At 50.0% G+C, this 12,462-nt stretch overlaps 3 protein-coding genes across 3 annotated transcripts; 2 read left to right on the top strand and 1 right to left on the bottom strand.

Moving 5' to 3' along the window:
- Positions 1 to 1,437: 1,437 nt before the first annotated feature.
- On the top strand, positions 1,438 to 1,907 carry PV10_04122 (uncharacterized protein; the record flags this gene model as incomplete). Its single annotated transcript, XM_016368644.1, has 2 exons — positions 1,438 to 1,727; positions 1,781 to 1,907. 2 exons carry the CDS (start codon positions 1,438 to 1,440, stop codon positions 1,905 to 1,907), a joined length of 417 nt encoding a protein of 138 aa, XP_016224432.1.
- A 4,251-nt stretch (positions 1,908 to 6,158) lies between these two features.
- PV10_04123 (uncharacterized protein) lies at positions 6,159 to 7,789 on the top strand. Its single transcript, XM_016368645.1, has 5 exons — positions 6,159 to 6,353; positions 6,413 to 6,471; positions 6,527 to 6,593; positions 6,646 to 7,102; positions 7,158 to 7,789. The coding sequence occupies exons 1-5, from the start codon at positions 6,332 to 6,334 to the stop codon at positions 7,192 to 7,194; spliced, it is 642 nt and encodes a 213-aa protein (XP_016224433.1). The 5' UTR covers positions 6,159 to 6,331; the 3' UTR covers positions 7,195 to 7,789.
- A 98-nt stretch (positions 7,790 to 7,887) lies between these two features.
- PV10_04124 (uncharacterized protein) lies at positions 7,888 to 11,845 on the bottom strand. Its single transcript, XM_016368646.1, has one exon. It carries the CDS (start codon positions 11,304 to 11,306, stop codon positions 8,382 to 8,384), a length of 2,925 nt encoding a protein of 974 aa, XP_016224434.1. The 5' UTR covers positions 11,307 to 11,845; the 3' UTR covers positions 7,888 to 8,381.
- Between the last annotated feature and the right edge of the window lie 617 nt (positions 11,846 to 12,462).

The following is a 12,462-nucleotide window of genomic DNA, read 5'->3' on the forward strand; positions in this document are numbered from 1 at the left end:
TGCGTCCTGAGTACCTTGGTACCAAGGGGATGTGGCTGCCAATCATAAGTTCAGCCTGCAAGCTAGTAACATTTGATGGACCGGGCCAACAGAAATGCCCAAAGCCCGTCATCAAGATCCCCGTTTCCAAGGGGGGATGTCTCACAGTATCTTCACCCCTGTCAGCAGCGCATCCGCTTTTGGCCAGAGGCGCCCCTCAGAGCCTCAGAATCCTCACCTGGATGATTTTACGATACACAGACCGCAAGCCTTCGGGCTCCTCGACGACCACCAAGCAAGCCAGGTTCGACGGTTTGCTTGGCCCGCGAAGACCGCCACTTTGGCAGTCTTTGGCTGACGAGATCCTCCCACATCTATCCTACAGGTATTCTAGAGGTTTGTTTTCCCTCGTGAACAATGGATCTCTCTGTTACCATACAAATTAAATGGTCCCTACGGCTACGAGCGTTTCCCTATTCAACTTTTTAGGGCGATCAGATGTACTGGTCGAGAAGACCAAACGTTGATGGTGCAAGGATGTCATGTATGCAGTCTTCCTGTATGCCCATTCCACTTAAAAACTCCATCTACTTTGGTGAGCCGAGACGGGACGATCCGAAGTCGAATCGAAGACATGGCCTATGGCTGTCATCCCTTGAGCAGAGGTACCCGGACTCATCCTACCCCGCTGCCTTGGCCTACTTCCAGGTGCTGATGTTGAACGTGGGCTACCCTCACTCTCGCTGAGGGTCCGCCGCGGCCCTCTGTACATCCAGAAACCCTGACCCTTGCTCTTGCTGCGTGACCTCAGCCGTCCTCATGTGGTCCTTGGGTTCCAGCCGCGCCGACCGGCCATCTATCATATTGATGCTATTTCCAGTTCAGATCTTCGTCTTCACCATCGTCTCATTCATCTCTACAAGCAATATTTGTACTTTCATTTTCCCGTCTGCTCTTCAGACGGTCCCCTTTCCACATTTGTCTTCTGTCGAGCTCAGACATTGTTTTAAAAAGGAGATACCATTTGGCCATCGCCAGCTGCGTCGATATCTAATTGTCAAAAGGTTAACGACTGTCGCATCATCAGCTCAAAGTCACAGGTTATATTCGATCTTGGTCCAGACGCCGATCATTTCATTCATCTTCTGCTTCCTCAACTTCATCTGCTATACAGAAGTCGAATCACGTCGTCTGCATCGATCCGTTTCCTCAAGTTTGACCAAATCAAATTCTTGAGTTGCACCCTCAAGAATGACCGACTATGCTCCGCGCTCCAGCCAAAATTGCAATCTGCTCGCCTCAACTACGCATCTAGCCATGCCGCATTATTCCAATAGCAACGGTCTGAGCTGTTTTGTTTACAATGGTCAAACTCCATATCAGACCGTGGCTGGCCCATGTTCAACGTACCCAGCATCCTATCTACCAAACCATAGTGCACCCTCAACGCCCCTATTCATGTCTGACCACCCTGGATTCAGCCTGCATTATCCAGGCACTACCATGAGAGCTCCAACGTTACCCTCTCAATCTCGGCCGCTGAGCACACGAAGTTACTTTTCAAGCCCCATGTCCCTCGATCGCAGTGCCCATCCTCAGCAGCTTTGCTCCATGCCACAAGAATATGCACAACTTGACCTTACCGAAGATCAAGACTCTGGAAACTCAAAAACGATGCTGTCGGAGCCAGTTCATCCGGCCCTAGAAGGATTTCCTGATGTTCATGCATTCGACAATCTGATGGACCGGTAAGACTCTGTCTTTAAGCCTAATTGCAGTTCAGATTTGACTTTAGTGTTAGATACGTCAAGGAGCTTTCTCCCAAAAAGCAAGACAAAGCCCTCATTCACGCTGCCAGGGCAGCCAACATCAAAACAGTCTTGCTGGACAAGAAAACTACCCAGATAGAATCAGCGCAGTTCCGGTAATCCGACGAGCTCCCCCTTTTACGCCCTGCCCCAGCATCGTTCAGCAATTCAACCAGATCTGACTTTTTGTAGATTCTGGGTCAAAAAGATGTTTACATTGGAGCCAGATGACCCCAAAGTGAATATGGTTTGTTTCCTCGAATCCCAAAAGGATTTCTCTAACATTGATAGGCTCGTAGAAAGATTTGCCATGAGGGAAAGCCTGTAGCAGTCCGCGAGAAACTCTTCAAAATATTGACAAAGGCTCATCGACAATGTCAGCACGGCGGACGAGACAAAACCTCTGCGCAAGTTCGTCAAGTGTACTCTTGGTCGGTTGTGCAATTGTATTCGCAGTTGAAATTCTAACATGTGGCGGCAGGGTTCCGAAAGAACTGATCTCGAGATTTGTCAAGTCGTGCCCAACTTGTCAGGTACGCAGAGGAACCACCCAAATTTCATCTTCCTTTGATACTGGCGAGGATGAGCCGAGTTCTCAAATGTCCCAGAAGCCCTCGCTTGAAGTTTCTATGAAGAAATCTTCTGAACTTCTTCATCCTAGCTCGAGCCTCGCCATGCCCCTAAAAACAGCTGGATTCAACACAACCTCGACATTTGAGCAACAAAATCGTTGGATGACGCCTCTCTCACCACAAGAAACCATGCCAGATCGCGACAGCGCCATGACAGCGAGCACCCGTAACAACACTATATCCAGCGAGATTTACAACACCGTACCTCCCTCAATGGCGAGTTGTTCCAACGGCAATTCGCAGGGTGTGAACTTCCTGCCGTCGAATTCGTATGGCGAAAACTCTCCATCCTCGACTGTTTGCTCATCTGCTCAGGTATCCCACCTGGGGCTGTCACACAGTCATCACTATACCATCAAGAATGAACAAGCATATATGTGAAGCCTTCACATGGATTTAGCGAGCGTGATCATGCATCCCTGGTATCGACAAAACTTTCCGGCGTCCGATTGCATAAAACCATGTCAGGAGTCGGGCCCGATCGATGGCCTCAGGAGAAAGGCTGGATGGGATTACCACCGATAACGTCGACCTTCTGTGAATGTCGTCGAAGCGTGATTGACTAGAGAGGTTAGAGGAACGGCGCAACCCAAGGACTTACGACTTTGCACAAATTTTACCCAAGAAATCAAGGGCCCAGAAACACCAGACATGGACGACGACCCACGTTTGCAAAAGACAAACCTAAAAGACTCATCTTGACAAGTCTTTGACGATTTACGACATAACGATTACACGACGACCACCCCGTGCCATGCTCTGCCAGACGAGGCGCCGGGGGAGAGCCAACAGTGACACCAACATCATTTCAGTGAACTCGCCTAGAAAATGGCCTTCGATGTGTGGAAACTGTCCAAGTAGGACAGCTTAGCAAGGCGAGATAAATGGGGTTCAAGTTCGGCTTTTGGGGCAAATGTTTGGTTGGCAGGGATGGAAAAATTCTTGTATTCACTTTGCCTATTTTGTTCCTTATTTTTTTCTTTCTTCTTCACAGGTGATGTATCTCGGGGTGACAGAACTATAAGATGAAGAGTAGTTCGAATTGGCTTCAGTTCGAAAGCACAAATACTGGTACCACCAGTGTTCCACATGATGGTTCTAGCTACCTGTTCAACACAATATCAATGAGATGAGCTGCCTGTCACCTACGTATAAGCGTATAAGCGTATAAGCGTCCCGCTCTTTGCAACAGGGAGCACTCGTATGGGGGGAGAGAGAGAGACTTGCAAAGATTCTCCTGTGTGACATACTAGCCCGGAGTCTACCGATGCCACAGATTCCAAGATTCCAAGTGCGGTAGCGCGCCAGCCATCGCATCAACACGCAAATACCTTACTCATCATATCGCCAGGTACAAGCTGCATGGAAACAAACGGCCCTCCTGCGTGCACTCGCCCCTCTTAATTGCAGATTAGCTTTCTCTCACATTTGCTCCAATCTCATATGGCGACAGGCATCAAAACAGACGTAAATTTCAGGAACAGTGGTTCCAAGTTCCCAACATCCTGGGACTCAACGACAGCTATCCAAGCCAGGGATATCCTGTCTGATAGATACAGGGAAGCGCACCGCACCCACCGCACGTATTGGGCTTGGGAGATCTTGTCTGTCTGTTTGTCTCTCTCTGATACTGGCCCCATGAAACGCATTTGCAGTTGGACTAACCGTGCAGTATAACAACTACCGAACACGGCAGATCATACCATTACAATCAAGCAATGGTCCTTTTGGTGGTTATGCTTTAACCATCATATGTACTCCACGGGGTTGGAGGAGTAGCAGGGAGGAGGAGGATGGACCAAAGTCTCTGTGTGATATGGTGGTCATACATAGGGTGTGAGCTAAAATCCAAGTTTCTCGCCCCGGGTACTCGCCTGTATCGCCAAACTTGAAAGCGACTACTAGTCTTTGTTTGCACGTGCAAAACAAACACCAAATTCACCCCATCGAGATCTCAGGTTGGGAATGTGTGGCCGGGGGGCGGGCGCGGCAACTGTCTTTTGCCGGTGCGACCTCGCGATTTGTACAGATAAAAGGCGAAGGGTTGGTCCACGACGCACACAAACGCATACCTTGTGGCGCAACGCAACGGGTTGTAATCCGAGGCGCCTTGGTGGGTAGGAGTAGAGTAGTCATGGCGCAGCTCAAACTGTCTGCTGTCTACTGGCCAGAAAACCTGTCGCTGATGCATGCATATCTGCGGGGCTCTGGTAGTCCCCCATGCCTGCGATGTGCGTCGTGCGTTGTGCGCTGTGCGTTGTTCCTGGAAAGTCCATACCTAGCTGCATGGATGTTTGTCTACACAATGTCTCGACCTGTCGATATGGAGGTTTTGTAGGTGGCCTTGGAAGCAAAGATGCTGGTTTGATCCGGGATCGTGCATGCAGTGAGGGGAGAGAGGGGGGGTGGAGGAGGCAAGTCATGTCGTGTCTTGTCGTGTCGTTGATCATCTTTTGCTCTCTTGTACACTCTGAAACTTGGTGATGCAGACGACCACGGTTCCTGGAGAAGACAAGTAAGTGGCTTGCGGTGGTTTGGGATGTCGAGGTGGTCGGTTCCGTACAGCGAGGACATGGACATGCTACCTACGCTCCTCAGGCTATTCGGGCCCGTTGGACGCCGTTGGCTTGACCAGTCCACTTTGCGAGTCAAGGTCAATGGCACGAATGGCGATCCAACGAGGAAAATCCGTCATCCATCGTGGTTGTCATCGCCAAGCATCGGGAGCCAGCATCCTGCTGGTGAACTCAACTAAGACATGCATAAATGAATACGTGTCAAAGCAATCCATGCAGAGGAATTTAGCTTGATCCACTGGTATCTTCGATATCGTATTTCAACAAATGTTGTTTCCGAGATGATACATGGACGACCTTCGCTTAACTTAACGAGGTGATGATATGGCGCAATGTGCGCCACCACGATTGCCTGTCATGTCCACACAGCTGTGAGCCGTGGATGAAAGATGGCACAGCGTCACTCAACGTATTTTCCGGGCTATGCAATAACTGATTGGAGATATCAGAGAGTGGCTTGGAGTAGTCATCAGGACAAATGAGAATTTGCCAATGGATTCTCATGGAAATGCCTTCAGGAGTTACCCTATGCATGGGGCCATTGGGTGCTGGAAGCTCGAGACGACATGTTGTTGGTCTAATTCCCCTTTACAAGTCGAGGTTGAAGGGATACATTCAATGCTCGTCCATTTCGAATACTCCCTTTTCAGGAGTAGGTTGTTGTTTGGTTGTGATGAGAGAATCTTGTGGATTCTGACGTTCACGACCTGGGTTTATTTGGTTATAAAACAGACCTCTGATGTGTGCTAACCCGGGCGATATATTGGTATGTGTTAGGTCCAAATGGGCAGTTGCAAATACAAGAGAGGGGCGACAGGGTGGTCTAACCAAGTCTTCTTCTCTCATTCATGTATGCTGTATGCTGATGTTGAAGGGAACAGCCTGAGATTTGAGATGTACGGAGTAAGTGGAAAGAGTGATATCAGGTGTTGATACCACGTGGTTTTGGTTTTAATTCACGTGTTTTAAGGGGTGGAAAAAGGCAAGTTTTCCGAATCGATTAACTTCCATCAGAGAATCCCAATTGGGAAGGGCGCAAGGGGTGCTCTTTCCTCAAATCCCATTTGCTGCAAAGTATGTGAACATGTGACTGCGGCGCGTCTCTGCCCCAATAATCCATATTCCCAACTTCCAAAAACTGGTTGAACAGCCTGTCACTTCGACACAAACTCCCTCGCATTCTACACAACCTCACAAACGACTTGTTCTACGCCTCTACTACCCCCAGACCTTTGCTCATCGCTTCGCGCTTTTACCCACACACAACCGCACATCAGTTGGACCACAGATTCACACCCAGGCCTCGCAGCGAGCAGCTGCCTATCCTTTGTCCAACATGAATATCTTCAGGTTGCTCGGTATGTCTAAGAGGCTTGTCTATGGCTCCCAGCAAGAACTGCTCTAATTCCATTTCTAGCCGACCTTTCACATCTCCTGTCGATATTTATTCTGCTCCAAAAGATGAAAGTATCAAATGTATGAGTCTCCCTCGATCTCAGCCTCCCGTGGACTTTCTCCTGACATATATTAGTCTTGCGCAGGTATATCTTTCAAGTCGCAAGCCTTGTATTTCTTCGTCTATGTCTCCAGATACCTTGGTCAGTTCACGTTACTTCCGTACAACTTGATCCCCGGCTGACCATCATGTAGACTTATTCTGGACCTTCACTGACAGCGCTTGGAACACCATCTTCAAAATCATCTTTATTGCCTCTTCTGCATACACCTTGTATGTCATGTTGAATGACTACAGACCGACTCACGACCCCAATCTCGATACTTTCCGCGTATCCTACCTGCTTGGTGGTTCCGCCGTCCTAGCCATTCTTTTCCCCTACAAATACACCATTTCGGAGATCTTGTGGGCATTCTCTCTATGGCTCGAGAGCGTGGCAATCCTCCCACAGCTGTTCATGCTGCAAAGGACAGGAGAAGCCGAAACAATCACAACACATTACCTTTTTGCCCTTGGCATCTACCGCGCCTTGTACATTCCAAACTGGATCTACAGATATTTTGCAGAAGGCCACTTCGATCCAATTCCAGTTATGGCAGGAATCATTCAGACCGTGTTATATTCGGACTTTTTCTGGGTGTACTACACAAAGTGCGTCACAATCACCTTTAAATTCACAGAGCCTCAGCTAATCCAATTCAAACAGGGTCCTCAAGGGAAAGAGCTTCAAGCTGCCCGTCTAAGCTTTCAACCATGTATTCTTGGTTGCACTGCATCTATCAAAAAGCGCCGCACGTGCGACAATGATAGATGCCAACGACATCTCGTGACTCTGTAGTCGGAAGACACATGCTTCCTACCGGGTCCGACTAAATCATGCCAAGTTCACATGGGCCATGGCCGAACATGGCACGTTGCGCCGACCGGTCAAGATGGAAGCAAGATAGGATACTTCTATCCAGCAATGGCTGGGTCACTTCTAGTGATGTTTCCAGAGGAAGTCATATCGCATGCTTTGTGCCATATGGCGGAATGACCGTATGTTGAGGCAGAAGAGTAAAACTGATATCAAGGATGACTCTCTGCCTAGGAGCAACAACTTCGATGTAACACCAGGATGCCGGAGGATGAGCACTCGATTTCCGTCATAGTCGACTTATTTGCCGACTAGGCCACAAGAAAGTTCAACGAGACCAAGGGATCCGATTCAGCGGGATGATGTGAGCCTCTGCAAGTTGCTGTCAAAACAGCGCCACTTCTCCTTCTCCGAGACGATGTTTTATATAGAGAATATAGTTAATCACGAATGACAAGCATGGGATCCATGTTCAACACAGATTTGGCGATGATCGCACAGTACAAACACATCATGTGATTGAGATGAGGGTACACTCTATGGACTCCTTACAAATACTATTGTAATCCAATCAGTACCCATTGAATGAAAGCATTCTTCTTGATTACACAAAGGAACTGATCATTTCAGATTAAAATCTCCATGTCATGCATACAGGTCATACATCTAGTATAATAAGTAAAAAACCCAAGCGCCCGCTCTTAACGCTCAGCAGCTCCAATATTGTGAGCAAGGTGAATGAATATAGATCAATCGGACGGATGATGGATGGTAGGTATGTAGGTAGGTATAAATCGATGTAATCAATGTCTGTCTAGCTGTGGTTGGTCGGCCGGGAATGTTCAGTTCAATCCAAGGAAATTCGTAAGATGTAAATGTGGGAAATGGGGTCGATGCCAATAGTCGTCAAGTGGTTGCCGGATTGGTGGCCGGTTCCTGTGTTCACCTTGCTTTCGTGGGTATATGTAACTTCAAGTTTGAATTGGTAGTGGTAGTGGTATTGGTGTTGGTGTTGGTGTTGATTTCCGGGTCTCCTTCATACACACGTCCTCCTCTTCATTCTAGCTCAATAGCTCAGAAATTTCCCCTCGTGCCCAGGACGGCCAGGATTACGACGATGACAATGACGACAACGCCGACAACGCACATCCAGCGGTTGAGGTTTCGCCACCAGCGGGCGTTCTGGAATTTGAGCTCTTCCAGGCCCCGTGCATGTCTCTCCAGGCGCAACTTGGCCACAACATCCATCTGCTCCCACTCGTTCTGCTCGATCTGCTGCGCCTGTGCGTGTAGTAGTGAGGACGATCCGGAACGGTGGTGGCGCAACTGGGCCTGGTACTCTTGTCGCAACTGTTCATTGTGCTGGGCCGTTGTCATGGCACGCTTTTCGAGGTCTCCTAGCCCCTCGGGCCGTTGTGGGAGTGGTACCAAGAACGCTCCGACGAACCATGTCAGAGGGAGCAGAAATCCCACTGCGAACAGCGCGATCTGCGTTGTTCGCAAATCAATCCCGCTCCAGAAGCGTGAGTGTGCGTCCACAATGCTCGGCGCGTTCCATTTCGATTTAGTATTGAATGGGTAGCCGAATCCCATGCTCACAGACGAACCGGTATTCAATCGGTGGTCATGGTGTAGGTGAGGTGAGCTGGACCATCTTCGCTGTGTGTTGGCAAGACCTCCTGCGCCGTAGTAATGAATCACCGATTGAGATGAGCTGAGGCTTGCTTGTTCGTAGAGCCCGTTGCTGTTCACCACGTGTTGACGAATCGTGTAGCTTGAGCCTCGCCCGTGTTTGAGCGGAGTTTGGTGAATTTCAACAATGCCTGCCCAGTGGGTTCTTGGATCCAAAGGCGTGGAAAACGAACGTTGGTGTTGTGCAGGCGATGCGCCGCCCGGATGGGACTGGCGGTGGGTAGAGTTTAGATCACTGGTCGCTGGATTTGAGACCAGAGGGCCAACGCCGGGCAGGGTATGAGATCGGCGCGCTTCGACTCTGGGACGGCGCTGTGGACTGAAAGCTGCTTGGATGCGGTCTCTCATAGCCCGGTGGACGTCGGCGAAGCTTCTGTTGCTGTGGCCAGTTTGCGCTCGCGATGCGTCTGCACGGGTTGGAGAGGCAGAGGATTTGGCGGGAGAAACCGCACCCTGATTAAGTTGAGAGTTTGTGGCATACAAGTAATTAAAGGAATCACGGTAGAAGCCTGAATAGTATCGCTGAGCCCACGAGGGAACAATCTCAGTTGCCACGCTGCCGGAAGATGACGGACGGAGGGACAGGAAACTCGACTTTCGTGACTGTGTGAGTGATTTCATGGAACTCATTCGTTGTAGGGATGTGCTAGAAGAGGCGTGGAGAAGGTTGTTGCTTCGTGCTGGTCGCAAAGGTGGTGAGCGATAGGTTAATCCGTACGGCAGCGCGGAGACCTCGTCTGTGGCCTCATGAGGATCATGCTCGTATGGGTCGGAACTTGGAACCAGTCTAATCACAGATCGATTCGCCGTATCGTTAACAAGGTAGTTCGCGGGCGGTGCGACGTCGTCTGAATTTAGGAGATCGTTGATGTCGTCCATGTCAAGGGAATATGCCTGACTAGCCGATCGACTCCGATCCCAAGCTCCTTCAGAAGGTGCGGCAGATAATCTTGCAGAAAGTTTTTGCATTGTTGATTCGGCAGACAAAGACCTCGAGTTTCGCTTGGGAACGGCAAGTCCAAGCTGCTGCGAAATATGAGGAGCCCTGATGATGGGGTATTGGATCTGTGGGGGGCTGGAACTGAGGATATCTTGGAGATGTGCGTGGGTCTCGGCTAGCGAGCTGGTTGTTGCATCGGAGCTAGAGTGGCTTCTCGCCAACATTCGCACCATAGGGCTCGACTCTTCCACCGACAGTCCTCTGGCTCTGTTGTTCTCGCCCATACCAACGTAGCCAATTGGCACAGGAGGAGATGAGGGGGGGATCATCTCAGACATAGCGTAACGACTGGTAGGAGGACTGGAGGCCAGAGGGTTTCTGGCGCCAGCTCTGTTTGGATACGGCCGAATTTCTGCCGCATCAGACCGCTTGCGCTTTCTCGACGAGCTCGAGGACGACCGGGAATGAGATGAAAAGTCGGCTTGTCGCGATCGAGGCGGGAATGGCGACGAGGTTCCTAGTCTGATGACGTTCGGGCTTGAGGATGAGTCAGTGATTGTGAATTGATCAGTGCTTGAGCTGCGAGCCAAGCGGACTACGATCGGGCTTGACGAACTTCCTTCTGCAGAACTGGAATCGTCGACCTCGTCAAAAGGCTCGAGGACAGGACTAGTGATTTCCTGGAAAGCAGGCGGCCTAGGACTGGATGTTGCGCCTATGACTCTGAAGTTTGGGCTTGAAGTGGCACCTATTTTCTCTGCTATGGAGGTAAATGATGATCGCGACGACAACCTCTTAACGGCTCGTCCTCCTTGAGGCAGGCTTGGTAGAAGAGCAAGATCATCCGAGGAGATTTTGCGCAACGACTCCCAAGCATAAGGCCCTGTCAGGCTATCGCTTGAGCTGATACTTCTCAGTCTCGAAGAACCTGCTGTGCTTGGTCTAGGCGGCGGTGAGGTGGCGGTCGAAGGGCGAGAAGCTTCCTCTTGCGACTCATAAAGATCCCTCAGGGCCTTCACTGATCGCTTTAACCGAACGGTCGGTTGTGCGGAGCCGGGGCGGGCGGATGATTCATTCGCGTTTCCTCGAACCAAGTCGTTGGGAAAATTCAAGCCAAAGGCATCGGCGGCAGGACTTGCACCAGGTCTTCTATTACGAAGAGAGCTCGGCAGCAGGATATGAGACGCCTTTGTCGGGAATGGAGTGGTGTTGTAGATGCTTGAATTCTCTTGATCGTTTCTGCTGTCTTTGGACAACCTCTGGGAGATCTCATTCGCATGAGACTGGGACCTTTCCTGCAATGGGGTTCTTTTGGGAGACGTCCGCTTCGGCGAGGTCTGCTTCGTCGACGAAGGGGACGAGGACATTGCTATCTCATGATCAAGGTCGTAATCGAGAGTAGTCCGGTCGAAGGTGTGAATGCGGCCGGGTTTGAAAGATGACGGTGATATAGTTATCGATTACGCAACGTACATAAACGTTAGATGTTGGTGCAGTAACGAGCGACTGAGGGTGAGCTGTGCAGAGTCAACAAACTTTGGTTTGCAAGACGCAGAGAGACACTGTGTATGAAAAAGCGTCATGAACGATGAGCTGAGGATGGTGGATTAGTGTAAGACATGGGTGGTCCCGGTGCGGATATGCATCTGCATACTGCAGGGCGGGTTAAATTGATATGACAGCACAGGTCAAAGCTTGTTCTCGTGACAGGTGATCTAGTGTCGAATTCCTGTGGGAATGCGTAGGCTTTGAGGGGCAAGGCCAGACAAGTGCAGTTGAGGAATTGAGTGATGAGGCCACCGTTCAAAGATGAGTGTTGCACAATATTGTGATATTGGAATCTTTCAGAATTCTCTTTTTCTGAAGCCACTTCTAGGAGAAGTGTCGAGGAAAGACAAAAGGACCCTGACTCCGCTGACTTTGGGACCAGGAGTTGAGGCTCAGCAGACTGGGACAGGTTGTACGGGTACGAAGTGGACAGAGATTCGGACTCGAATGGCGAACAAGGCTCGATTGGCATCGATGTGGCAGATTATTGAAATTGTGTCAAGGAGGTCGCGTTGCGTATTGATCGCGTGGCAGACGCAGCTCCATTTGCTTGAAAGTCTCCCATTGGCGTAGAAGAGATCGCGAAATTAACGCGTCAATTTGACTTGGGACAGGGGGATTAGGCGAAAGCGAGGGGCACTGCGGTGTGGGCTGAAGTGTCGGAGACATGTATAGCCAAGGCCCCTTTCGGTCCAGCCACGACTCAATATCTCGAGAGGCTTGCCTGGGATTCTTGTCGGTGTGAGATTTTCTGCAGATGACCCATACTAACGGGTCCTGATGCCGGCGTCAATCGATACGCAATCAAGTCTTGAGAGAAGTTGAGGCAGAAGCGAGAGTGGAATGTGGGATGTCATTTGACAGTCATTCCAACTGTCATTCTCAGTCACATCGCCAAACTTGGATTAGCGTGTTACTCGAAGCACTTCAGATGGCAAGTACGACTTGACTTGACACTTTTAGTGGCAGGAGCCT

The sequence above is a fragment of the Exophiala mesophila genome (genome assembly GCF_000836275.1).
Source record: "Exophiala mesophila strain CBS 40295 unplaced genomic scaffold supercont1.3, whole genome shotgun sequence".
NCBI classification, from domain to species: Eukaryota; Fungi; Ascomycota; class Eurotiomycetes; order Chaetothyriales; family Herpotrichiellaceae; genus Exophiala; species Exophiala mesophila.

Coding starts and splice junctions, on each gene's coding strand:
- PV10_04124 (XM_016368646.1), bottom strand. CDS start 11,306: ATGTCCTCGTCCCCTTCGTCGACGAAGCAGACCTCGCCGAAGCGGACG.
- PV10_04123 (XM_016368645.1), top strand. CDS start 6,332: ATGAATATCTTCAGGTTGCTCG. Junction 6,354..6,412: donor GAATATCTTCAGGTTGCTCG/GTATGTCTAAGA, acceptor TTCCATTTCTAG/CCGACCTTTCACATCTCCTG. Junction 7,103..7,157: donor TTCTGGGTGTACTACACAAA/GTGCGTCACAAT, acceptor CAATTCAAACAG/GGTCCTCAAGGGAAAGAGCT.